We start from the raw sequence: 27960 nt of genomic DNA, 5'->3' as shown, positions 1-27960 counted from the left end.
TGTCCATCTGCACTGTGAAGCGCCATCCATCGAGTCCACCTAATTCTGCGGCTTTATCAAGACTTTTAACACCAAACTTTTAAGCCTTGATGTATTTTGGCTGACGTGCTCATTAACCGTCCCGCTTTCACAAACTTGTCTCCTAAGGTGAAGGTCAGCGCGCTGATCTGCATCAGCCTCGCCTCTTCCAGATTACACGACGAGTTACTTCATCCGCCTGGTAATCTGAACAAATGTAAGCTTGAGCACAGTCCCTCCTTTGGGAGATCGAGAGAGAAAGATGCGGATTGCTTTTATTCCGATCCATTTTTATTCAAAGAGGCACCTCACATCATCGCCAGCAAGCCATTGTTTGACGCTGACAGGTGTGCTCTGTTTTATTTTAGGAACAATCCAGCACTTTTTTTGATGTTTCGCCGGGCCTGTTAAGTGCAAACATTTTGACGCCCGACATCCTCCAATCTTCACCGATCTTCATCAAGATAGCACCGCCTTGTTGTTTGTGTTTCAAACTCACAAGCTGCTTTTTTTTTTCTTTTTTGCTTAAAGTCGCTGACACGATTGCGCTAAAGACTGATTTGTTCCAGCTTTTTGAGTCGGGATAACGATGTTCGCCAGCCGCGGGGGCACCGGAGGAGGCAAGGGAGGAAAGTACTCGGTTGAGGACCTCTATGGCATCAGCAAGAAGCCCAAAGCGTCGTCCTCCTCGGGGAGCATCGCCGCCAAGGCCGGAGGAGCCCGGAGCGGCAAGACCGGCCCGGATCAGAAGACCGAGTCCGAGGCCCTGGCCTCTCAGATCCTGCAGGCGGCGCACAGGTTGGTGGAGCGTCGGCGACTGGAGCTCTACCTGAGAGAATGTGGCCTGTCGCTGGCCGACTGTGAGGCGGAGCGTTCGGCCATGTCGTACAGGTGAGACGAACTGCTAATTTAGTCTTGGTTAGCTTAGTTTGATTCGTATCTATTCATGTTATTTACTCTTTTATGCTATTTCTGTTCTTGGTAACACAAACTAGGAAATTCCAGTTTCCTTTTGTAAGCCATACCAATGACAAAAATGGCATTTTTTAGTTACTATTAGTAGCACTGTTGTCACCCTAAGATGTTATTTCCGGAGGCTGGGGAAAAGGCGGGTTACAATTAGATTAGTTTTTGATGTTTTCTGCCGTCTTTCCTGCTAAATTAACCAAACACAGCAAGACATGAATTCAGGCTCGGTTCTGTTTATTTCAACTTTCTCTTTTCTCCAACGAGGCTCGCTCGGTTGCACCTCTCTCTCTCGCACGCGCTCAAGACATGCGCAGTACAAAAATACTTCAGCATGTAAATAAAACAAATATTACTCATTTCCAAGTAAATAAAAATACACATTAGCAAACAACATGCCACAATACTAATCTACTATTTACAATTACAATGACATATTGTTTGATACACTTCCCGGCCACAACTTTAGGAACACTTGCACGACAACTAAAAGAGCTGTTTTAAAAATAACTCACATTTTGATTGACACCTTCATGGAGGTATTTCATTTCAAAGCTGAATAAAAGTGTCCTGACGTTATTGAAGATCGCTTCTATTAGATCATGCACCCCGGGAGAGATGGTCTCAAGCTTGACAGGGTCAGCATCACCAGGGGTGGGGGTGGGGTTTGGGATTTGGGTTTAGTCATACTGGGGGTCAGTGACGCATGTTTTGACAGGCGGTTGTTTGTCTCACTGGCTCGCTTACATCTCACTTAAAAGGGCTCAGTGAAGCTATTCTGGGATGTGTGTTTTTTTTTTATATGCAAATAAATCTGACAATGTTGGAACGAGGAGACTTTTTTTATATTAATAGAGTTATGAAACGCATGCAATTTATGATGTATGAATTGAAAAGGTATGCACGTTTTGAATTTAAAGGGAAATTCAACCCCCCCAAAATGTCTTTAAAATATGTTCTATGTTGTAGTTTAAATGTAATATTCTGATCCATATTGCATTTGTGGAATATGAACAAAGCAGCAACATTCATCTGTTATTATCCATCTCTGGGTGCGGCCATTTTGCCACTGTCTAATCAACTGAAAATGATATCACACAATCATGGCCCTGCTGAATATAATGAGATCTATACCCATATTTGATCATTTAGGGAGGGGATGGACTCAAATTAAGAAGAAAAGAAATTTTAAAAAAAATTTGGTTTTACAAACCTAAAAATTATTTTAAAAAATGCTGATTAAAAAAAATATATAGAATACAAAGAGGAAGTGAAGGAAGAAAATAAACGGAATATAACAAAAATATTCAAAATAATAATACTACATCTGTGAATAAGTGAATCCGAAGGTAACATACTGCGAGTATGCAATGATCGACTGTAGTTTTAAGCTGTAATCTCACCACTCACCACTAGATGGCAGAAATGGCTTAGTTGCACTTTCACCAGGTCTTATTCGGCACCCTTAAAATTGCTGGATCACAAATAACCCAATGTTGGTCAAAAATTGGACCGACCCACTTTGGCCAATTTGACCCAACTGAATTATTTTGCATCAAAATAACCCACATTTTGGATTATTTGGGGCAAATTGGGCCAATTTGACCCACGTAGTTGAATCAAGTGGTAGGATGGCCCAATTTTTGACCAAAATTGGGTTATTTATTTATTCACCCTTTTAATTATTGTGCCAAACTTGAATGGTAATTTTTATGCAAGAGAGCCCTTTACATTGGTGGGAAAAATATAGTATGCGTTTATTTATTTATTTTTTGCTTCAAACTGCACCATTTAAGTTCCTCATGATCTAAAGACACAGAACATGTACTAAAGGCAATCGCTAGAGGGCAGCATTATCTTGGCCCATTTCCTGTCGTACAGACGTGCACTTGTATCACTTTACTATTAACTACATGTGAAATAATACACATCACTGACAATCACGATAGAATATGGTTGAAATATTTACATAAAAGAGCAGCTATAGCTGAGACCTGCTTAATTGGCTATATTAAGGAGCTCGCACCGAATAGTCATCTTTTATCGGCACTTCTTTTTTTGTTTTTTTTGTTAATAGAAAATATTACACAGAGTGTTTTTCATCTAGTGGAAAGTTACCAGCTCAACAAAAGTTCCACTCAGCTGCCATGCAATCTGCTGTGGGACTGCAGAAGGCTCCAAAGCGAGCTTCCATTTGACATATAAGCAAACTGGCAGAAAATGATGAATCTGTGCAATTTTATTCGCAGTCAGGGAATATTTTATTTTTTATTTTTTTGTTATTGTGCGCATACTGTGAACACATATTGTAGCATCAATGTGACTCATCATTTTGAACGTGATGATGTGGCATGTGGACTTATGAGAGATGATGGTACAGATGTTGCAGTAGGATAGTGATGGCTGCTCATTCAGATGAATGGGTGTGGTGGATCAGATGCAGAGCATGCAGACGTGCCTTCACATATTAGCTACATGCGCGCAAATCATTACGCGATGCCTGTCATTTATTTCCAATTCAGCCACGAGGCAACATTGCATAAGCAGCACACACATGATGTGAGGAAATTTGTTCACCCGTGTGATGAATGGGAGAGAGCGAAAAAGAGAGAGAGAGGGAGGGAGGGAGGGGGGGGGAGAAAGAGAGAGAGGTTGCGCGGTGTGTCATGAACATTTTGGAGAGCTTCTGGAAAAAGCAAGAAGGGCAAAAAAAATCCATTTAAAAATAATGATGAAGTGATTATGCTTACTTAGAGTTTTTCCAGCTGATTTGCGGTCCACAATGTTCAATGTTCCGTTTTGACATTCTGAGCGAGACGAAGAATTGGGAGAGCCGCGCACGGCTTGCACAGCTGCTGCCGGCATGTTCGCCGCTCGCCACGCCGAAGAAGGTAAATCTAACCAAATACATTTATGGGATTTGATGCCGCTTTTCTCGATCGTCTCCTTTTTTTTACCCCCTTGCAACAAACTGAGGGCGCGCGCAGCTGCTGCACGCATGACGACGACGCTCTGAATTTTTCATCTTTTTCCCACCTTGCGACAAAAAAAAAAAAAAAAAAAACACGGGAGGAAAATGCTGTATTTCGACGCCAAGTGTGAGGATGTGTGTGTCATTGCTGCGGCACGCCGGCGAGCTCTCCGGCTTAAGGCTGGAGCGACTCACCTCAGCTGAAGAGGAGACACAAGCCCCGGGAGCCTGCGTTCATGTTTGTGGGTCTCCCTAAAGAAACCCCCACCTAAAATCTACAAGCAAGCATCCTTGTGTGTGTGTCCCCCCCCCCCCCTAAAGTGGACTGCAGTCCTGATGCATCTTGTGAAAAGTCAGAGAGCCTTCTGCCAGGTTTGCATCAGCAGACAGGAGACGGAGCAGACGGCAGCTCTGCATGTGTCATGTTAGAAGCTGGACACTTGCCTGCGCCCCCTCCCCTTAGAACTCTCAGACAAAATCTTTAACCTGGACCCTTTCGGGTGGAGCAGCAACAAACGAGCGCGACTGATTGAATCCGTAAAGTGAAAGGTCCCACTCCCAAAGTCAACACCCCCCGGAAACCAGGGTCAGGATGCAGGTGTCCTTCGCCTGCACCGAGCACAACCTCAAGAGTCGCAGCGAGGACCGACTTTGTGGCCTTCGCACCGCTCCGCCCCCGGGAGGGAGCAGCGGGGGAGTAGGAGGAGGTGGCGGCGGTGGTGGTGGAGGTGGCGGCGGCGGTAGCGGCGGAGGAGGAGGAGGAGGAGGAGGGAGTGGACAAGAGCGCAATGGCAACTACACGTCCCAAGGTTCGGTCAAGACCAGGGAGGGCCCCGGGTCACGGCAGACCCCTCAGGGTCATGCCCACATGAAGGAGGCCATCGGGCGCCACACGAGCATGAAGTACAGGTGAGTTTGCTACAGGTGGAGGACAGGCTATGGATGAAAAACACTTTTGGTTTCATCAGCATGTCATTTTGACTTCCTAAGTTGAGCAATGTTAAGTCAATCGGCTCCTCTCCATATTGCCCCTAGTGGGTGGATCGAGAAACAACAGTGTTATTATGATACACCGTTCCTCTAGTGAAGTTCGTTCTTTCTTTCTTTCTTACAATTACGTTCGCCAATGCACGTTCACATGTTAACTGAATTGGACAAACATTAAAGCACAAGGAGCTGCTGACACGCACACATCGAACTAAAATGGCCAACTCGATTCCAGCTCCTGATGTCACTCACTTGGCCATGCCCCTTAACTCAATCCCTCCCAGCCATTTTCACAGGAGCAATTCCTGTTCGCTCCCAGCTGTTTTACTGGATTTTGACTGATTTTGCAAGGCCCACAGAATATTGTGTTCTATTGCTATAAAAGCATGGAACCTACCAAAAGAAAGATTAAAGTATGTTTCTATCTGTTTCCGTTTTGCAGCAATTAGCATTAGAAGAGAGCTAAGTTTCATCAGCTTTCACAAATCTATTTAAAATTCCAAGTAATTTAGCTTTTTTCCCTAGATGGCCCTGGTTGATCTCCTTTGCTCTGCTGCCACCTGCTGGCCGTTTGTGTAATAACTACCATTTCTGCAACCGTTCTTTGCAGTTGAGAGGCTGCATCAAAGCCTTCTGTATGCTCTAGCATAAAAAAAAACAACAACCAAAAAACGTATAAATATGTCTTTGGGACACTCAAAACATAAAAAAAAACGTATTTACACGTTATTGGGAGCAAATGAGTCAAAGGCACACATCCAACTAGAGCATACTGGGCGTTTCAATAAGACGATTCAATTAGTATCTCGACACATATATAGGGTACAATCTATATTTCAAGAATGGTACATGATAGTGATGGACAAATGAAGCTTCATGAAACACTTGTGATATTTTTTGACTCCTCTAGATGGCACTCTTGGTTTAAAGATGCAATTTCTATTGCACTAGCCTTAATATTTAAACCAAGCGCACCATCTAGAGGAGTAAAAATATACTGCATGTGTTTCATGAAATTTTTCATGTTTCCAAGTAGCTTTTGTCATGTTTATTAATGCAACAAAGTGTCAAACTATTCAAGTTGATTAAATTAAATTTAAAAAAAAAACATCCGCAACATCACACTGATTTATACAGATTTATACCTGAATCTTTTTTCATTCATATTCACTTTGAAAGGATACCATAAAATCAGCGGACTGTATTATACATAAGTAGAGAGAAAAAAATGTTTGTAAGCCTGATTTTAGGGGGCATATTATCAATTTAAAAAAAAAATAAAAAATCACGAGGTTGACACCGCACACCTAATCATCAGTCAAAGATAAATAACTGAGACTCCCGTGCCCTGAACAAGAAGTCTGGCTTCATACCAGGACTGACTTTTTATAAGCAGCATGATGCCACATCGGGTAAAATCGTTCTGTTTCAAGTCCCAATCAATAAATCAACCAACCAAATTTTAACATTTCTGATTGTCGGCCCGGGCTGTTTTCCGAAGGGACTATCCTACGTGTGTGGACCTTCTTAAACCGATTTAGCGATTTCTTGCCAGCTTTTTTCCTCATCATTTCTTGAATGACTTGGAGGACACGTTACACAAACAGCCAACTCAATGAGTTGCTCCTCAATTGCTGAAATTTGGCAACAATGCCAGCTTTAGTTGGCATCTTGCCGTCGCACTCGGCCGTTCTGCGTTGACTGCACACAGCTGAAACTTTGAGTAAATACTGAAAATCTACGATCAGAACTCGACAATACCACCAGTTTCCTTTGAACTTTCACTAAAACCCTTTTTAATTGAAAAATATTTTTTTTAGTTAAATTTTTTCATTTATTTTTACTTTTTTAATTCTTTATTGAAAAATTAAATATTAATTCTTCTTCAAAAATGTTATTTACTTTTATTTTTTTTACTTTATCTTTTTAATTGAAAAATAAAATATTCATTCTTATTGAAATATGTATTTACTTTTATTTTTTACTTTTTTATTAAAAAATAAAATACTTATTCAAATTTTCATTTATTTTTATTTTGTACTTTACTTTTAAATTGAAAAATAAAATAGTAATTCTTATTCAAAAATTTTATTTACTTTTATTTTTTTACTTTATTTCTTTAATTGAAAAATAAAATATTCATTCTTATTGAAATATGTATTTACTTTTATTTTTTACTTTTTTATTAAAAAATAAAATATTAATTCTTATTCAAATTTTCATTTACTTTTATTTTGTACTTTTAAATTGAAAAATATAACATTAATTCTTATTAAAAAAAATGTATTTACTTTTATTTTTTACTTTATCTTTTTAATTGAAAAATAAAATATACATTCTTATTGAAATATTTATTTATTTATTTATTTTTTACTTTTTTTTAATTGAAAATAAAATAATTCTTATTCAAATTTTCATTTACTTTTATTTTTTACTTTACTTTTTAATTTAAAAATAAAATATTAATTCTTATACAAAAAAAATATTTACTTTTATTTTTTTACTTATCTTTTTAATTGAAAAATAAAATATTCATTCTTATTGAACTATTTACTTATAGTAAATTTTATAGTAAATATTTACTTTACTTTTTTATTGAAAAATACAATATCAATTCTTATTCAAATTGTTATTTAATTGTATTTTTTACTTTTCTTTTTAATTGAAAAATAATTCTTATTCAACATTTTTATTTACTTATTTTTTACTTTACTTTTTTATTGAAAAATAAAATATTCATTCTATTCAAAATTTTTATCAACTTTTTTTAATTTACTTTTTTAATTGAAAAATAAAATATGAATTTATATTCAAATTTATGTATCTACTTTTATTTTTTTACTTTACTATTTTAATTGAAAAATAAAATATTAATTCTTATACAAATTCAAGACATTCAAGAATGTGAACCGAATCTGTAGAAAATGATCGTTATGCAGGAGCGATGCTAGAAGGTGACCTTGAGGTCACCAACAACAAACACTGTGGAACATATTGTGCAGGTTGTCTACATGTGCATTTAACTCAGCCCCCGCAGTATTTGAGTTATACAGCAAAAGAAAGAAAAAAAGAAAAAGAAAAAAAAAAGCTTTAAGCCCCTGCTGGACATAAGCATGTTTATTTAATCCACAAGCAAGCAGTTCTTCAGCACAGCTTACTGTTACCGTCCGCCTCAAAGAAATAATTTTTCCAAAAATGACCCGCGCCTATCTTGGAGGCTTTAAAAAGATTTTTGTGTGGCAAGAGAGAAAAAAAATAGCAGCACACAACATCAGGTCTGAGTCATGATGTATGAAAACACAAAAACTTCATCTTCTTTTTGGATTTGAGCTTGTTGAGGTTTTGCAAAGGGAATCGTACAAAAATAATCCTGTTTGTATGCGACGCTTCATCTGTTCGCTGCGTCACTGTCGAATCCAAGTAGGAAGGGGTTCTCGTGATCGTTTTCCCCGCTAATCAAGTTGATTGAACCGCTTCCATCCTTTCCTTCACTTCATTTGCTTTTCATTTATGAGGTTTTAAAAGACGAGCGAAGCACAATGAAACGCAGTCAGGCAACGCGCACACTTCTTGAATTAGTCTTGCCACCCGGCTATTCCCGAGAAAGTGTCACTAATCGCCAGTGCAGCCGTCGCTCCGGCATGTGGCCACCTCCAGTTGCCCATGGCAACACCCCCGGCTTTGCCTTTAGTTGATCACAAACACCGCAAGTGCTGCTGCTGCTGCTTATCAGGCCTACGCCGGCCACAGTACGTGTTGTGCATTTTTATCGCATAGTAACAGTAATCAAAGCTCAGCTATACTGTAGCCTCGCTGACTTTGCGTAGCAGACGTGAGCGATACAGATGTGACACCAAGTCGCACCTTGCAGATGGCACCTGTCGTTCCTGCTGTTTGCTCATGTTTGCTAATCCCCACGCGGCCGCCTCATTAACCCGAGTAGCACTCAGCCACGGTGACACCTACTACAAGCTATCAGCCCCTGCTGGAATTCAGTTGCGTTTGTTGATTAATCGCGTCGAGGCAGGTTCTGACGGCGAGTAACAATGTCACGTATTGCAATTACAGCTCTAAAATGTATTTTGAAATGGTTGGGGAAATAACTTTTTCCGATTGAGCTACATTTACTTTAGCTACATTTGTAAAAACTATTGAGCTGCAACCAATACCAGATATTGGTATCGGGTCTATACACGCCATTATTTCAAAGTTTTGGTACTCGCGTTGGCATCTAATACCAGTATTTGGCGCCCTCTTGTGGCCCTTTTAGGATCAGGAACTAGAAATTATACGATACAAGAACAGAAAATTGGCATTAATTTCAAGCAATTTTAAGGGAAATGCTATCACGGAATATATGGGTCTTTATTTATTTATTTATTTATTTTATTTATGTTTTTTAAATAAAAATTAAAATATACATTTTATGTATGAGTATACTGGTTTTGGGCTGCAAAAAAGTGGTATCGAACCTAAGTAAAAAAAAAAAAAAAAAAAAAAAAAAAAAAAACTCGTGATGTTTTTTTTTTCAAAATAAAATCAAAATGTAGTACAACAACAACAACAAAAATATTCATTTCGCTCAGTGATTATAGTACTTATGCGCTCTACTCTGGTTAACAAAGTAACATAACGTAAATGAACGGATGTTAGCCATGCTAGTTAGCTAGTTATCTGCCTTGGTAGGAAGTCCGTAGCATGATTAATATCCTTGCTGAAAACTTACAAAACAACTAAAACTAAAATTGAAAAAATAAATTTGTAAATAAAATAACACAGTTACAAAAAATAAAAAAAAAATAACTGAAACTACAACTTACATTTATCAGACTAAAACTAATTCAACTTCTAATGAAAATGCTCTTTGTCTTCAAATTAAAAAAAAAAAATCACTAATTTGATACTCGATATAGTACAAACTAAAACGATAAGAAAAAAAAGAAAATAACAAAAATGCCTTAAAAATGTGTTTTAACTGAATTAAAGGGATACGTCACTCATTAAGCCATTTTCATCAATAAAAAGTTATCTTATCGATATGTAATAACTATTATTTTTCATGTACAATTAATACCTTTAAAAACCATTGTTTTCCACTTGCTGTCGACTGAAGATAACATTACCTGTGATGAGGAGGTAACGACCAATCATGGCTCAGTTTACTGACCAAACCTGGAAAACAGGTGAGCCATGATTGGTCGTTACCTCCTCAGCACAGGTGATGCTATCTTCAATTGACAGCAAGTGGGAAAATTTTGTTTTTTTAAATTGTACAAGAAAAATAATGAAGTTATCAAATCAATTCTGGACAAAATATTAACTTTTCACTGCTGAAAATGTCTCGATGAGTCAAGTATCTCTTAAAAAAAAAAACGAAGTCAAAACGAAAGGTTTTTTTTTTTTTAGATAAGAGGCAACATTCAGATGATTTTTTTTTTTTTTTTTTGCTTCCACTTGTAAGCGCAAAATGGCAGTTGCTATGCTAGTTATTTGTTGCTAGGCAGCATTAAAAGGCCCACTATATATCATTCATTGGCTCACAGGTTAATGAAAACATTGGTTTTGCAAGTCATGCTAGCTAGGCTGTTTTGGTCAACTTCTACAAGAAACTGATGAGAAATTAATGTATGACGAAACGGAAACTACTGTACAAGAGGCACATTTTCCTTATAAATATGTTAAATCTGCACTCTATAACGTCACATAGTTTTCTCAGGTATGCTAGCTCAAACATGTTAGCTTTCTACTGATTGCAGTGTAGCACACTTTCTTCACAAATAGACATTACACAAAACACACAGATCAATAATTTATGAGCTCATTTTCATGATAAGTTAATTCCAAAATCTTCTCCTAACAAGGATCTTCAGAGCTGTAAAGGTTTAAGCCTGCTAAGATTAGCCCAATTAAGCTACCTTTTAGCCAGTCGCTCACATTCCATTATGACCTTGGAAAATTTGACTTAAAATAGCTCTCGCTCTCTCACAAGAAGAAATGCAGCAGGATATGAAGTCAGCACGTAGATGATGCACAGTTTATGTATATGTGTATGGAATATTTATAAATGATTGTTGTGATGGAGAAATGAATGGTTGCGACGTGACTGGGTCAGTCCACTCGAGCACGAAATGCGCAGGAAACGCTTGGAGCGGGCCACCGTTCCGCCAAATAGGACCAGCGCCACCTAGCAGGATGACATGAGACCTCCTGAGCTCCACTCATTAGCCAATTGGTCGTTTCCATGGAAACCAGGCCCTCTTTTTTTTCTTTTTTTTTCTTTTTGTAATGAGGAAGAAACAACAAGCAGGGAAGGAGGTCAGAATTATTTCCAGCACAGTTGGCCAGCCACGATTGGACATTAAAAGTCCACTAAGCTGCAGGACAAGTGGAATCTGTCTTCATCTTTTTTTTTGGCCATAATGGCAGTTTTATTGCCCAAAATGCTCCATTGTGTCGTCTACTTTTGTTTCCAGGACTGGAATATATTTATAAAAAAATAAAAACAGAAAGGCTTCTATGAATGTTTCCACAGATTTGCTCCTTAGTGCATATGAGAGGTCCAACCGACTTCTCAACGTCAACATTGCGTTCGAATTAGCATGTTTTCCGCTCTCCGAAGTGATCTCGAGCACTCGACACGCTCGCTGTGGTTCGACAGAGCAGTGCATTAGCAGCAATTAGCATTGTGATGACATTGAGTCTGCTGGCTCTCTCGGAGTGCACTTCAACTGTGCATTTTTAAACGCCTCAGCCCTCAGCAGCACGTGAACAAATCATCCAACCTCGACAGCCTTGTCACGTTTTGCGCATATAATCATTCCCCTCATTTGGTAGCCTGATGACCTTCATTTCGCTCATCAGACCGCTTCAGGTTGTTATTCAACCGGTGCTGCCCAAACGTTACTGGCCCGAGTCACAGTGGTGCCTTGAGATCCGCTTTGTTTTTACTAGTTTTAGTATTAGTTTTTGTTTTGTGTAAATATGGCGTATGGCATGTCATGAAGTAAAACGACAATTCTCACGTAACTCTTTCAATCTTCCTTCATCTGTATGCCTAAATATTGTAATACCAACATAGATATAAATAAATTAATGAATTGCCCATAGCCAGCTGGGATAGGCTCCAGCACCCCCAACGACTCTTGTGAGGATTAAGAGGTTCGGAAAATGGATGGATGGATGGAAATCAACAAAAATGAAAACAAATGCAATTTTTCTTATAATAATTAGGAATGAGCGAATACGGTACCCCGCCTTATTTCAAGGTATCAGTACTTGCGACAAGGTGTCGATACCAGTATCGTCCGCCCTCTTGTGGCCATTTTATAGTCAGGAACTCGAAATTCGAAATTACAAGAATAGAAAATTGTTGTTTATTTTATGCAATTTTAAGGAAATTTATTTTTTAAATTATCTGTCATTGTTTTTAGGGACATTTTATGTATCAAAAGTACTAGTGGCTGAGTACTTGCACTGATATCGGTTTGAAGGACAGCGGCATCGACCATCGCAAATTTCATTTTGATTACGAAAATGTGTTTTTCATTTTAGTTTTAGTTATTTTGTTCGTTTTCAATACCAACTTTGCTTGCGATATGAGCTTAAATTGTTCAGCGACCATGCTTGTATCTCAAATCATCTTTCCACATTGGAATGAATGGAAATGAACACCGCCAAACAAAAGTCATAAAAAGTGGATATACACATTAGCTTCTGCTATTGAAAGGGCATTTGCTGTATAAAACATTTGCATCAACCATCTTGTTGCTGTGACAGTGAGTAGTTCAGCTCAGATGCTTTCCATCATGCAAAAACGCATCATCTGACGTCCTAATGGGCCCAAACATGTGGACAACGGCGTTCAATCATGTTAAATTCCTTGAGCCGTCCGAGCCTATGAGCTATAGTATTTATGAGGCAGGCAGCCGGGGAAAGTGAGCCGTCATTCAAATATTCCGCTTCATCGCTCATTGTCCAGACATACAATAGAGCAAGTTGGCAGGTGGCAATGACCTTCCCATAACACCTCATCTCATTATTCGGATGACCCTGGACCCAAAATACACCTTTCAAAGTCCCGATAAAGTCAAAAGAAATACGTCTTTGAAATTTGACACACTGCAAAGAGTTGACAGCCCTTGCTAAATTTAGAAAACGCATCGAAAATGAGGCTTCAAAATCATGAAAAATCTAGCAGTTCTCTTTTCTCACACGTTACGGATTTGGTTTTGTTTATCATCTTTCTAATGCCGCAATATAACTAAACACTTGGAAGAATATACCACACGTATGTCATCGTAGAGCTTTTCCACACTACCACAACGGGGCACTCTATAGCCTAGCTAGCCAATATCCTTAGACTTATCTGTGTTGACGAGGCGTTCTAAAGCAGCCACGCCTAGCTAGCTAACCTCACATCGCAATTGCATCGGATAACAACTGATTCAATTGAAAGTACTCAAGTGCTTACATTGCGTGGGAGACTCATGCCGGGTTTGACTTTCGTCACGTCCTCATTTTAGACAAGCATAAAATATCAGGAAAATTGGCAGAGAAAATTTGCGGAAGAGCGGAAGTGCCACTGTGGAGTAAACGTTTTTGACTGGCGAGTACGTTCAAAGGAAAGCATTTGAAATACGTTTGAACATACTTGTGAGTGATTTTGAACATACTCGCAAGGAAAAAAAATCACTTCATTTGGTAACACACGATTGAATTAAGTTAGTCCAAAGTGAATATATTAAGTTTAGCTCATTATGAATATATTCACCTGAATTACGTTAATTCAAAGTTGCTCCAATCCAAAGTATTAAGTTTAATGAACTCAATAATATACTTAATGTATCCGCTTAATTAACTTAATTCAATCGCGTGTTACCAAATGAAGTGATTAGAAATTGGTCAACAATTCAATTTTTAGAGTGTATGTATGTGGAATATACTTTTAGGCTAAATACAAGTACTACAAACATAGCATATTTTCTCACAATGCCGCGGATTATTACTTGAGAATGAGCAAGTGAAAAAAACAAACAAACAAAAAAAAACAACACTTTTTTTTTAAGCATTCTGTCCACGTACCAATATGTGAAAAAATGAAATAAAAAAAAAACATTGTTTATTCATAACTTTTATGATTTACTGCTATGTCTGCAGTTCTTGATTTAGGTTCAGCATTTTTCCCAAAATGCAATGGTTATAATTTAGCCTACCCAACACACTCGCCATGCAAAAATGTTTACTCCACACTGGCAATTGTACACAATTCAGTACTACATACTGTAATTCACGTTATTTATTTATTTTTACATTTTCAGCAATTATCTTTAAACGTGTATAATGTATTTAGAAACAAATCACCGAATTCCCATTACAGGGTCTTTAAACAACTTTTAATCTTATTCTAGTGAATAAAAGGCTCTCCGAAAACCATCATCATTTTTCTGCCGTAGGAAAACGTGTGCCTTTGTCCATGACTGTGTCTCCTGGGACCTTTCCAACCATCATAAAGTGGTTCACTACTTTAATATCAACTGGAGCTGCTCCACTTCATTACGTGCATTTTAATAGGAGGGTCATGACCACTAATAAAGCTGTATGAGACAGACAGAGTAGTTTTTTCTTCCTATTAAATTCTCTCGCAGCATGTGCACAGTTATTATTATTATTATTTTTAATTAGGACAGACCCACTTTTGCAAGTGTTTTAATAAAGTGTATCTGAACAAAAGACGTCACGTTACACAAAGATTTTATTGTTTGGCACGGTTCATTAATAATAGCTGAGGTGAGAAGTAGAGCACTGACAAGAACTACTTCTGTCACACGCAAGCGAGAAACGCCGTCACTGGAAAGGCTTAACCCTCACTCTATAAGTATCTTAAATACAAGAACAATAATAATTGAAGTAGAAATGTACGTATTACTCAACTGCTCCACCTTTCAGCAAGATATTTCCACAGCAAGTGCAAATTAAATTGACTTAACTTTGCCAGAGCGCTCGGGAATTTCCGCTCGGGCTAAACTGTTTTATGCAAGCGCATCTATCTTAACTCATTTGCTCCAAATAACGTATAAATACGTTTTTTTAATGTTGTAAGTGTCCCAAAGACGTATTTATACGTTTTTTGTGTGTTTGTTTTTTTAATGCTAGAGCATACAGAAGGCTTTGATGCAGCCTCTCAACTGCAAAGAACGGTTGCAGAAATGGTAGTTATTACACAAACGGCCAGCAGGTGGCAATAGAGCAAAGGAGATTAACCAGGGCCATCTAGAAAAAAAGCTAAATTACTTAGAATTTTAAATAGATTTGTGAGAACTGATGAAACTTAGCTGTCTTCTAATGCTAATTGTTGCAAAATGGAAATAGATAGAAACACTTTTTTTTCCTGATGAAAGAAGAGACTTTATTCGTTCTTTTGGTAGGTTCCATGCTTTTATAGCAATAGAACACAATATTCTGTGGGCCTTGCAAAATCAGTCAAAATCCAGTAAAACAGCCGGGAGCTAACAGAATTGCTTCTGTGAAAATGGCTGGGAGTGAATGAGTTAAAATGACGGTGCAGAAATTTCTGTATCGGGAAAAATTAAATCTGCCTCTAACCACGCTGCATTATTTATACAAGCCAAGAATAAAAGTCACCATAAATAGAAACTGTGAATGCGATTGCGTCCTCATCGTAACACGGTAGTTCTTCGTCGAACAATCGACCGACGAACTCAGCTCAATCTCTACGAACGCCGATAAAAGCTACCTCTTAAATGCAAATAAATAAATACTGTAGCAACACTCACTGGCCTATATTCTAATACTACTTTACTACAGACTTTTAAGACACACTTTAGATTCCGTTCAAGCCCAGAAGGCATCGTTAAAAACATGCGGACAGTCCACCCACCATCTTGCCGCCAATTTGCTTGGGAAAAGTGCACACGTTGACGTGAGCGTTATTAATATCTAAGGTGTGCTTCCCCGTGGAGAAGCGCCTGCTCAGCATGAGTGTGCTTTCGAAAGACAACTGCAGGGAGCAAAATATCCGTCAAGCCCTCGCGACCATCTGCGTGTATTGTCTTGCCGCCGCCGCGGGTATACGAGCTAACTGGAGGTGTCAGCAGAGGTTAAAATGCTGACTACACCATGACAGAGCACCTGTGCGTCTTCCTGCCCTGCGCCATTAATAATGTATCCCAACAACCGAGTCCCGTCCAATCACCTTGTCTGGGCTTTGTGATTTATTGCGAGACAGGAATGATAACACAGATGAAACCATGCGGCGCAAGTTCTTACGAAGGCCACAGCAGCATCTGTGCGCGCTGCTCGCGAGCGCATTCATGCAGAGCCGTATGCAGATGTGTGCCCGTGTTCCGGCTTCATCGCCGTCAAGCGTGAACGGGTCCCGTCGACGCATCGAGAGGCCGCCCTCGTGCTTGCGAAGCGCATTATTTTGCATAAGGGCCTCCGTCACATGTGAATGGCGTGTCTGCGGACTTTCCTCTTGGAGCGTGTGCGTGTCAGAGGAAAAAAAATGAGGGGCAGGTTGTCAGCGAAAGCCAAGCATGTGCCTCTCCGCACTCACTGATAGTAAATAAGCAGACTGCAGCACTGCAGAGAGCTGTGGATTTGGGCTCAGTGCGGGAGGGTGAAGATGGAAGAGAAACGCTGACATAATTCACTGTTTTTTTTGTTTTGTTTTTTAACTGTACTTATAACGTCAGGATGCTGATTGTTTGAAAGTATTTCATGGATGTGTCATACAAAGCTTGCTCAGGTTTAACAAAATACATCATACTCACTAGAGATTAGGGCTGGGTATTGCTGCCAACCTCACGATACGATACGATACGTATCGCGATACATATGTATCCCCATACTTGATCTTCAAGGCGATACGTATCCCGATACATTACATTAATTTTCTTGCATTTTATAAACACAGTCATATGTATACCTAAAGGATACGTTTGTTATGCTGACTGACAAAAATATTTTAGTTAGTAGCTCTTCTGGTTTACTTGTTAAAAAATCGTGAGCACCCCGCCATAAAAACCCTCACCCCTGCCTCAGGCCCTATATTAAATTCACTGCTTTTGACAAGTATACTTGTCAATTGTATTTTTTAGGGCGGTGCTAAATGGGGGCGAATCTGATTATGCTCCACTGTAAATATCAAACTTGGAAACAACTTTACTGAAGCCCAACCACCGGTAGATGACATCATTGCATCATGGCAAACCTACATTTTTCTACTGCTAAAAGAATGGGACGGGGCAAAAAGTAGGGAGTCTATTCTGTCATTTGGTAGATTCGGTTTATATATAATTATTGAATGTAATATCACGTGAGTATTGAAAATTTTAAAATGTTCTAAAAAATGCATGGCAGTGAATGAGCTAACTAGCTACGACCTGTATATGTCTTAATCTGTATGTATACCCGAGATGGGAGGAGCAAGATGGCTGCCCTGTCGCTTCAATGGCTTGCACAGGCGTGTATGGGCTATCGGCTATCCAGTCATATATTCAGATCAGTGCTAACGATCTATTTAATTGGCGAACTAGGTGGCTATCTATCTATCTATCTATCTATCTATCTATCAAACTGGCAAACTAGGTGGCTATCTATCAAACTGGCTAGCTAGCTAAGTGGCTATCTCTCTATCTATCTATCTGGCTAGCTAGCTAGGTGACAATCAATCAATCTTACTGGCTAGCTAGGTGGCTATCCATCCATCCATCGTCCATCCATCCATTCATCCATCCATTAAAGGGCAAAGGCCAAAGCAAATGAAAACAATTCAGACGTGATCGTAGAAGAGCTTTAGAAGAAGCCCCATGCGCCTCATATACGATATTGCCAATGTTCAAAGTGAGTGTGTTGCTGGTCGCAGAGGAGTCACGCTGTCATTGGTGGGAAGCCGCGATGGAGAGCCGGCCTTGCATCCCAGGAATCGGCTCTATTCGAGCCCACTTGCCTTTGCGCGCATCCTCCTCCCTGCAGCTAAGCAATCCTGACCCTGCTGGAGTGTGCTATTTTGACAGAGTCTAAACAATGAGCATTTCACACCCACACGCCACATACACACCCGCACGCTCGCGCACACACCCACACAGCGGGACACAATCGCTTACATGTACAGAAATCTAAAAATAGCTCAAGGGTCAGGCATTAAAAATAGAGCAGAGAAAATAAAAGCAGGGCTCGCTGGGCTGAGTCTAAATGCTCTGACAGACTGTCTTCCTGCATTTGGTTATTTGTGGCGGACACAGGCAGGCAGACAGGCAGAGTGAAGGGTTGGGACTGATGTGGGGGGTGGGCGGTTGGGGGACTGGCAATGAAAAGACAGTGAGCAGCTAGTAGCACCGCAAATCTGACGCTCCTTTCCCACCCTTTCACTTGCCTCTAATTAGGATTTAGGAGAGCACACATGCAGCATCAAGCCATTTTATCTGTACATGCTCCCGTGGTCACAAACGCAGCCCTTTTTTTCGCCCTTCAAAACTCAGCCGTCTGGGTAATCTAATGTGGCATGTTGGGTAATAAAGCTCTCCACGGCTCCTGCTGGTACATTTTGGGCCATTTAGCGCTCAGACCCGAGGCTCTGGGCTTTTGGCTGGGACTCCATCTGAGTCCGCTTCCCCGCAGCTATTTCGCTGAAGCGGACCACTACTGTGAGCTGTTAACATATGAACGGCAGAAGGTCAATTGTTGTCGCAACAATTAGACACGTTTTTAACCACAGGCGAATTGGCACCGAGCAGCACAGTGAGAGCAAACATTCACATGTTCCCTATAACGTGATTTGTTTTTGTGGATGGATTTATGGTATCATTTCAAATCCTATTATGTAGTATCATTGGTAATCATTAGGGGTGTGAATTGCCTAGTACCTGACGATTCGATTCGTATCACGATTCGATTCGATACCGATTAATCCCGATACGAATGGTCACGATTCGATACCGATTAATCCCGATACGAATTTATGTCGATTGTTGCGATTTTTTTTCATTCATATTTAGAAAATACTAATCAGTAAGCTTGTAGAGTGTAAGATTTATATGAAAATGTATTATTTATTTATCTGAAATTTCAGTCTTATAGAAGTTGTAATCTGTTTCATGTTTGAACAGCATTAAAATAAAAATATTAAGGGTTAATGTGCCGTTCATATAACATTCTTCCATGCTCAAGGTGTGAATCCTAAAAAAAAAAAAAAAAAAAAAAAAAAAAAAATCGATTCTGCCGATTATTGAATCGATTCGAGAATCGCGCGATGTAGTATCGCGATATATCGCCGAATCGATTTTTTTTTTTAACACCCCTAGTAATCATTTTTTTTGCTGTATCATTCGTGGCAGTAGTTGTAGTAATGATAATGCATCAGATTTATATCCGTTGCTGTATCACGGACCATTTATTGTGGGTTTAGTGCATCATGGAATATTTTTATTGTTATATATAGCTACTTCAATATAGTCTAGCACCACTAGTCAGAAAAAATTGTAATCCATAACAGTCGTTATGCATGTTGCATAAGTACTACTGAAGAAAAAATGCTATTACAGGCCGGGTTTGACACTAGTGATCTACCAATTTTGTATTGGATCATAATGTATCTTTTATTTATTTATTTTTATTTTGTACCAGATATCATTTTTATCATATATTTTGTATCACATCATGTAGAGTCGCTACATTAAAATTAGCTTAATGAAATATCAGAATCGGGCATCATGAGTAAGCCGTGATGTGGAAGTACAATGAGAATTCAAAATAAGAGCGTACAGTACATGGTTATGTGGCACATTTTTACCTTCTCATTAGCATTTACTGTGTTATTATTGATCAATAAATCAATGTATAACGCTCAAGGAATTTGTGCAATGTCAACTGTGGAGCTGAGGGAGCAATAAAGTTGAGCTCTCTGCTTCAGTCTGGTTACTGTGTTCACAATTTCCTAAACAAATAGCTGCACCATGACAATAAAAATGGATATTCAAAGAAAAAAAAAAGACCAAAAAAAAAAGGACGTTCGTGCCTAAAGTCTTCCTCTTTTATCTTTGACCTTGTGTCTTCTCTGTCTCCTCACAGGAACCTCGGAAAGTCCGGCCTTCGTGTTTCCTGCCTCGGTTTAGGTGAGTTCCCAATTTAAGTATGAAATATCGCCTCATCTTTCTCCCATGGCCTCAAATGCAACACACATTGAAAACTCTCCTCTCATCCAGGCACATGGGTGACGTTTGGATCACAAATATCTGACGAGGTGAGAGTGGGACCTTATGCACAAACATCCTTTTTTTTTTTTTTTTTTTTTTTAATGATTCTTTTGTCATGTGCTCACGTATGGGGCGTCCATCACTTTCCTCTCAGACTCAACCGCTATTTTCTTCCCACAGATGGCAGAGAACCTGATGACCTTAGCGTATGAGAACGGGGTCAACCTGTTTGACACCGCAGAGGTTTATGCTTCTGGAAGGTCAGACTTCATACATGACCTCATCTCTGCATATACTGTATAGGATAATCTAGAAATAAGAATTATTATGACTAAATAGCCTTAATGTGTCTCTCCACAGAGCAGAGATCACGCTGGGAAACATCATCAAGAAGAAAGGATGGAGGTCACTTATTATTCACGACTGCTTATTAATCACACTAATACATATGAAATACATTGTTTGTTTTTGTGATGTTTTCACATTTTTTCCCATTAATAATTAACCATTAATTAATGTGATGTGTTCACAAATTGGACGTTGACTCTAAGAAACAAGTGGATGAAACTATTTTTATTTCTGGAACTGAATTATTAGCTGCAAATTTGGGTCTTTGCGTAGCTATAAATGTTTAATCCAACCTCTTTTTTTTTTTTTTTTTTTTTTTTTTTAAACAGCATTGAAAAATTATTTTTAGTATTTGCCGCGGGCCGGCAATAAATGTTTAATCCAACCTCTTTTTTTTTTTTTTTTTTTTTTTTTGGTGGGCCGCCAAAAAATGTATAGTGGGCCGCAAATGGCCCCCGGGCCGTAGTTTGGACACCCCTGTTGTAAGTCAAGGTTCCACTATACATTGATATTTAAAGGAGATATTTGATGCCCTTTTGACACAATTTAGAACATTTTTGACAACTTGCTTTTGTCCAGACACTCCGAGGAGTGAGACTTATCATTTTTATTGTCAGTGTCATTCAAATTTATGTAACTGGTGCAAATAATCAATCATTCCTACTTTCTTATAGACGCTCAAGTTTTGTCATTACGACAAAGATCTACTGGGGAGGCCAGTACGTATTTTTTCAGTACAGCATTATTATATTATTTTCAAATCAGAATGATGTTCCCCTCTATTAGCTGTGCTGAAATTCACATAATCCGAATGTACTTTTGTCATTTCACAGAGCAGAAACAGAGAGAGGCCTCTCCAGAAAGCACATCATTGAAGGTAAAGCAACATCCCACTGCTTTTTTGTATGACACTATCTGGTGCAAATTAGCGAACTCAGGGTCGGCTGAGGGGGACAAAAGAATATGACGAAGCTCCCATGGAAAATCCAACTCGGGCTCATTGTTTTTCCAGCCGGCTAATCGGCTCTTCCCGCACAACATAATCCTAAAGAAGGCTACTTTTGTTTGTTTAGCGCGTGCCGCGTAGCGTGGCCTCGGGCTGTCCAATTAAATAAGGATTTGAATGGGCGTCATTGTCACGAGCCTTTTTGATGTGAGGCCGTTACGTAACAGGTCAAGTTTGGGCAGCTTTTAACATTTGCACGGCACGATGGGACAGCGCTCAGACTTGGGCTTTTAGTTCGCTTCGGGCCTGTCACTAAAATGTGGGCAAAAATGATGACACACGCGCGAGGTTGGAACGCAGGATGAACCATGACATTTGACAAGAATATATAACAGATGTGCTTTAAGACGACAAATCGCTTCGAAAAACACATTTGTTGCCGACCCTGCCGTACGGCATTGTTCAAATTGTTTCTAGTTCCAAAGTTTTTTTAAAAATTTATTTACGTATCTTTCATGAGTTGTACGATTGAATTGAAATGTCAAATAAGACTTTTCCTCAAGCGTTATATGAGTCTGACATTTGTCATGTGCTTCTTTTAAATAACTTGGCAACTGCCACGCAAATTGCTGGAAGACACTTGTGTCCTTCTGGGATGTGCAACAAAATTATCATCTACAAACAAAGGAACCAAAGCATGCTAGCATGCTAATTAGTGTTGTTCCGATACCGTTTTTTGGCCCCCCGATACCGATACCCAGCTTTGCAGTATCGGCCGATACCGATACTATACCGATACTTACGTTTTTTTTTCCCTCAACATGAAAAAGCTGTCCTGCCATCGGTTCAGAGCATTCAAGGGCCAATAGGATATCTTAGATCGGCATGCAGTGAACATGTCACATACCAGTGAATGTCGTGCACCAGCAAGACACAAGATGCTGCATCCAAAGTCCTATATTAGCGTTGGAATTAATGGTATCGGCATGTTACTTGTGAGTAGTCACCGATACCGATACCACTGTTTTAATGCAGTATCGGCACCTCTGCCGATACCAGTATCGGTATCGGAACATCACTAATGCTAATAAGACAATGTTCATTAACAATGATATGATAACAATAGGAATAGTCACCGATACCACTAGTACTTCTGATACATAAAATTACCAGCCCCCACCCAAAAAAAAATCATAATAATGACAAATTATTTTCAAGAATGACCTATTCTAAAAAAACAAATATTGCAGTTTTACAAGTCCCGATACCTTAAAATAAAGCTGGTATCAGCACCGACACAGATATATGGTATCGGTTCGCACACATCCCTAGATAATACTGTACGTTCAGTTTTGTGGTTGTAGTTTGCAGTGGAAATTGATTATTATATGGTATTTTTCCATAAACTTTGCCTATTCAGATCTGCCTCACTTTCTAAAGGTTGTTATGAAGTGGCTGTAGTTTTTTGTTTAAAAAATGCTAATAATAGGCAAGCTTTGACATGTCCATACAGTATTCTTTCATTTTTGATGCAATTATCGTGAAAGACGATAATCGTTATCGCAGAGGGCCTTTGATGTGCAAACCATGTTGCACCTGATAATCAAGCAAACATTCTGAAAATTTGTCAATATTGGCCGTAAAATGCAAACACGGGTGGCATCAAAACAAAAACACTTTTCGTAATTTGTATACTGTCAAAGCACATTATCTAGCAAATAATTGTCGAAAACAGTCATTTTCAGAATCAGTAGCCCAAAATTACCCAGAAACCGTAAAATGATCTATTGCATTTGAAAAAAGAAATGTTGGCCAGTGCAATTTGAGGGTCGAAATAGGTCATTATATCAAAATTCACTTTTTTATTTTATTTTATTTTATTTTTTAAACATATTGTATGATCATATAGTACTGGGTGCGCTTGGTTTTGTAATGTATTATATTTTTATTTTTGTTTATTTTTATATTTTATATTTATATTTTTTTATTCTGTATCATAATGCAGCGTCGTATCACATGGCACCGTGTCATACTGTTTGGTATCGTAATATTTCACATCAGATTACATCATCACGTATCGTGTTGCAACAACGTTTCATAAAATTCTCTCTTATCAATGGCAGGTTTAAGAGGATCCTTATCGAGACTCCAGCTCGATTACGTGGACATCGTTTTTGCCAACAGGAATGATGTCAACAGTCCGATGGAAGGTCAGTTGGATCACGCCTCCAGATCATGTGTGACATAAAGGTGGAGTCGGGTTTTTAATTTTCCATTCTAAACCGCTCTCCACAGAGATTGTGCGGGCCATGACGTTCGTTATAAACCAAGGCATGGCCATGTACTGGGGCACCTCACGTTGGAGTGCCATGGAAATCATGGTGACCTTCAATCATCGCTTGTTATCGTCCTGCTTTCACTTCAGGAATGCAGATGAGCAGCCATCTTTTTTTTCCTGCATTAGGAAGCCTATTCGGTGGCCCGCCAGTTCAACTTGATACCACCTGTGTGCGAGCAGGCAGAGTATCACTACTTCCAGAGGGATAAAGTCGAGGTGCAGCTGCCTGAGCTCTACCACAAGATCGGTATCGATTCATGCAACATTTATATTCCGATTGATCGTCTCCGCTTAATTGTTAAATAGGCCAAGGCAAACTTCATTTGTCTCTTTCAGGTGTTGGAGCAATGACCTGGTCACCATTGGCGTGTGGATTAATCACTGGAAAGTACAGCGATGGAGTACCAGAGTGCTCCAGAGCAGCAATGAAGGTCAGTTTGATTTAAACGGCCCTCCTGTGGGATTCCCCTCAGAGTAATTCCCCACCCAATCAGTGGGGTGTTTTTTTTTTAAGTGATAAATCAGTAAAGAAGCACTTTACCTCACATTTTTTCTTCTTTATTTGTCTGCGGGTGAAGGGCTACCAATGGCTGAGGGAGCGAGTGAACAGTGAGGAGGGGCGAAGGCAGCTGGCTAAAATCAAGGAGCTCCACCTACTGGCAGACAGGCTGGGATGCACCGCCGCACAGTTGGCCATCGGTACCGCCCAAACAACACTGCAGAGATCTTTTTTTTTTTTTTAATAAGCACTATTCTAATCTGTCTTTATGAAGGGTTTAAAAAGAAAAAAAAATGGTGGCCTAATAATAATAATAATAATAATAATAATAATACACAGTCAAGAGTTTTTTTTTTTTTTTTTTTTTTTTGGGGTGTTATGTTGTTTTTTTTAAGACATTTTGGCCATTAAATAATATAAGCAAATTATTCTCCTGCAGATAACTTTCTTAACTGATTTTTTTTTTTTTTTTTGCCCCTCAGCATGGTGTCTTCGCAGTGAAGGAGTCAGTTCAGTGCTTCTGGGTGTTTCAAACACAGACCAGCTACTGGAGAATCTGGGCGCACTGCGGGTAAAGGCGATTCTTTTTTTTGACCGTCCGTCAGATAGTTTTAACTCATCTTACTACATGACCTCAAAAACAATATGGCTTACCTGTGATCGGATTTGCGCCTACCCAACATACCAAGATTTTTTATTTATTTTTTGGTAAATAAAAGATAAAGTGCAGTCAGACAAATATATATAAAGTTTGGTAATTACAATACATTTTGATGACCCAATTCTACAGGAGAAAATAACTACATTCACACAACCAATATTACAGGACTCTCAAAAATTTAAATGTTTAGTGCATGGGCTGGATTAAAGAATTAAACATTACACATAACTAGTGTTGTTCCGATACCGTTTTTTGGCCCCCGATACCGATTCCGATACCTAGCTTTGCAGTATCGGCCGATACCGATACCGATGCCGATACCTAAGATTTTTTTTTTCCTCAACATGAAAAAGCAGTCCTGCCATTGGTTCAGAGCATTCAAGGGTCAATAGGAAATCTTAGATCGGCATACAGTGAGCATGTCACATATTAGTGAATGTCATGCACGAACAAGACACAAGATGCTGCATCCAAAATCCTATATTAGCGTTGGAATTAATGGTATCGGCATGTTACTTGTGAGTAGTCACCGATACCGATACCACTGTTTTAATGCAGTATCGGCACCTCTGCCGATACCAGTATCAGTATCGGAACAACACTACACATAACCCACTTCTGTTTTGGATACTCAGTGAACGGAATTGTCATGAATTTTCTTCTGAATTCTATGGAGCCATCATTTGATTCTCCTCCGTTGCAGATTTTATCCCAAATGACCCCCCAAACAGTAACGGAGATGGACGCCGTGCTGGGAAACAAGCCACACTCAAAGAAGGAATCCCGCGCTTGAACGTCCCCCGTCCGAGCAAAAGCAAGAAGAACGACGACCAAGAAGACAAAAAGACTTTGCTTTTTCTCTGCCGTATAACTTGCATGTCCTCAGCAACATTATGCTTCCAGAATGAGCGCATAAACCATTGTGCGCAATACATTATATCATGTATGGGGGGAAAAAAAAAATCTTACAGTTGTTAATCAGAACAAAAACAGGTCATATTAATACTCACTGACTGGAAAATTATGACTACAGTAGAGGAGGTCATAGGTTATAGTGAGAGGCTGCAAAAAGCAAATATGGACTTTGAAAAAGAAAAAGGGAAGACGACGACAACGCCTCTGTGCTCAAATGCAACCTGACGATGAGTCAGTGGTGCGTTCGCTGCACGTGGGAGTCTGCGGCCTCCTTCCAGCTGCATCTTTACTGTCTGAACTGTGTGCCCAGCAGCAGAAGAAGCATCATTTGGGGCCGAGGTTAGTTCAAGTAGTGTGCATGCGACTGGTCAAGCAAGGATTCTGCTTTACCGAGTTGGGCACTTGTGAGGTTTACAAAAATAAAAAAAACTAAAAAGATTACATCACATGCTTTTTAGAAATAGGCAGATTACTCAGAGGTACGAAAAATGCACTAAGAACGTGAGATTATAGTTTCTAAAGTTTGGCTGAGAATTACTGCATTTCAAAAAGTAGCAGAAAGATGGAAGTCTTTGGATTATCACGAGTATTTTCACGCATTATTTTAATGGGGGTCAAAGCGAGGTGATCACCATCTAAAGTACATTTTCCAAGCCTGCTGCTCTCTTGGCAGTGTCTTTTTTTTTTTTTTTGCCTCATCTGTTCCGCAACTGTGCGCATGTCCCTTTAAGAGAGAAAAGGCCCAACAGGTTGTCAAATATGGCATGGCTTTTATCAGCGTATGTAGATTTGCAGTAGCCTTGAAAGCCAGATTTCAAAGATCTAAAAGCTTGAAATGAGATGTTTAAGAGGTCAAATGCAAAAAGTCTTGCTGCAGGGGTGAGATTTAGCAAATGTATGCTGTTTTTTCCTTTTTTATATAGAAGCATTTTATAGCTTCGTTATCATCTCTCTGGGAAATTCTGTTTTCGTTTCTGAGCATTTAATACTCTCGTTTCCATGCCTTTTCCTTTAGTTTTCTATGACTTCCATGTTGAGTGAGGGTTGTGTTCCTTTTGTCATTTCCCATGAAAACAACCACCATCTTGGGTGGGGCGTGTTACGACGAGTTGTTTAGGTTGGCACACAATCCAAAGTGTATATAGGCCGATTTGTTTGGCAGCAAGGCAAAAGTGGTTCATTTAGGAATCAGGACGGAATCGCCCTCTGTGACCATGTACAGTCCGACTGAGTGTTGCGTCCAGTGTACATGAACTATTCAATGCAACCTATGAAAATGTAAACTTTGCCTGCATAACTTCTATTTTACTGTCTTGCAATGAAGAGAGAGCGCAAAGAGGGGCAACAATTCATGCTGAATGTAACGTGTCTGTTGCTGCGTCTAAAGGGAAAGCACATTACATGATTTAAAGGGTTCTCTCCGTTGTTTTTGTGTGAGTCTTTTCATACGTCCCACTTAATTCATAGTCGTGCAACAGAAGAGACTGTGTGTTTGTAACGGTACTTGAAGTTAAGACATTTTTTTTTTTCCAAGAATCAATGTCATTCAAACCGTCAACAGTTTCATTTCAGCAAATCTTATTATTTGAACATGATACTATGGCTTGTTAGTTGTTACTATCGCGAAAACGGGGAAGAATTTCGTCCCTCACTTTCAAGAAAGGACGTACGAGAAACATCGGTGGCTAGATGGCTGTCCACAGGTGAGCAAACTCTATTGTTGGCTCAACACGAGCCAGTTCCGAATACTGTAAATTCCAACGAATTGGCAAATTGTGATTTTGTCATTTCACTCACCACGGAGCTGGTTACATTACAGTGTGTGCGTATCAACTTGTGTCAGTCCTGAATATTTCCGCTTTAATTTTATACCTAGGCAGCGATATAAAATAATAATTTAATAATATTTAATGTTGAAATTAATAATTCAAAAATACCCCCAAATTTTTCAGCTTGCATATGTGACACTTCAGCATGCCCACTCGAAAAAGTCACCGCCTTAACGTAAACTAGAGTTCAACTCTTAGGTCAAGACAGTGGGTGCTGCGTGTGCACCTTATTTTAGTAGGGATGGGTGTGGCCGTTTTACAATCAGG

At 39.3% G+C, this 27960-nt stretch overlaps 1 protein-coding gene across 2 annotated transcripts; it reads left to right on the top strand.

The window, feature by feature from the left end:
• Positions 1 to 255: 255 nt before the first annotated feature.
• Positions 256 to 27280, top strand: LOC144006225 (voltage-gated potassium channel subunit beta-2). 2 transcript variants are annotated; one of them, XM_077504971.1, is made up of 14 exons: positions 256 to 909; positions 20033 to 20076; positions 20167 to 20204; positions 20338 to 20417; positions 20518 to 20562; positions 21180 to 21224; positions 21339 to 21382; positions 23575 to 23661; positions 23747 to 23832; positions 23916 to 24036; positions 24126 to 24220; positions 24368 to 24488; positions 24771 to 24859; positions 25653 to 27280. In XM_077504971.1, exons 1-14 carry the CDS (start codon positions 608 to 610, stop codon positions 25740 to 25742), a joined length of 1287 nt encoding a protein of 428 aa, XP_077361097.1. In that variant the 5' UTR covers positions 256 to 607; the 3' UTR covers positions 25743 to 27280. The 2 variants fall into 2 exon arrangements, with proteins under 2 accessions (XP_077361097.1, XP_077361096.1); XM_077504970.1 differs by lacking the exon at positions 256 to 909 and adding an exon at positions 3619 to 4864.
• Positions 27281 to 27960: the final 680 nt, after the last annotated feature.

This window comes from Festucalex cinctus, chromosome 18 (genome assembly GCF_051991245.1).
Source record: "Festucalex cinctus isolate MCC-2025b chromosome 18, RoL_Fcin_1.0, whole genome shotgun sequence".
NCBI lineage: Eukaryota > Metazoa > Chordata > Actinopteri > Syngnathiformes > Syngnathidae > Festucalex > Festucalex cinctus.
Note: the sequence above shows the minus strand (reverse complement) of the source record. Positions and strands in the feature narration are given on the sequence as shown.

Bases quoted from the DNA above. Each gene is read 5' to 3' on its own strand.
- LOC144006225 (XM_077504970.1), top strand. From the start codon at position 4,548: ATGCAGGTGTCCTTCGCCTGCACCGAGCACAACCTCAAGAGTCGCAGC. The intron at 20,205-20,337 runs GTGAGAGTGGGA...TTCTTCCCACAG, and splicing joins GATCACAAATATCTGACGAG to ATGGCAGAGAACCTGATGAC. The intron at 23,833-23,915 runs GTGACCTTCAAT...TTCCTGCATTAG, and splicing joins GGAGTGCCATGGAAATCATG to GAAGCCTATTCGGTGGCCCG.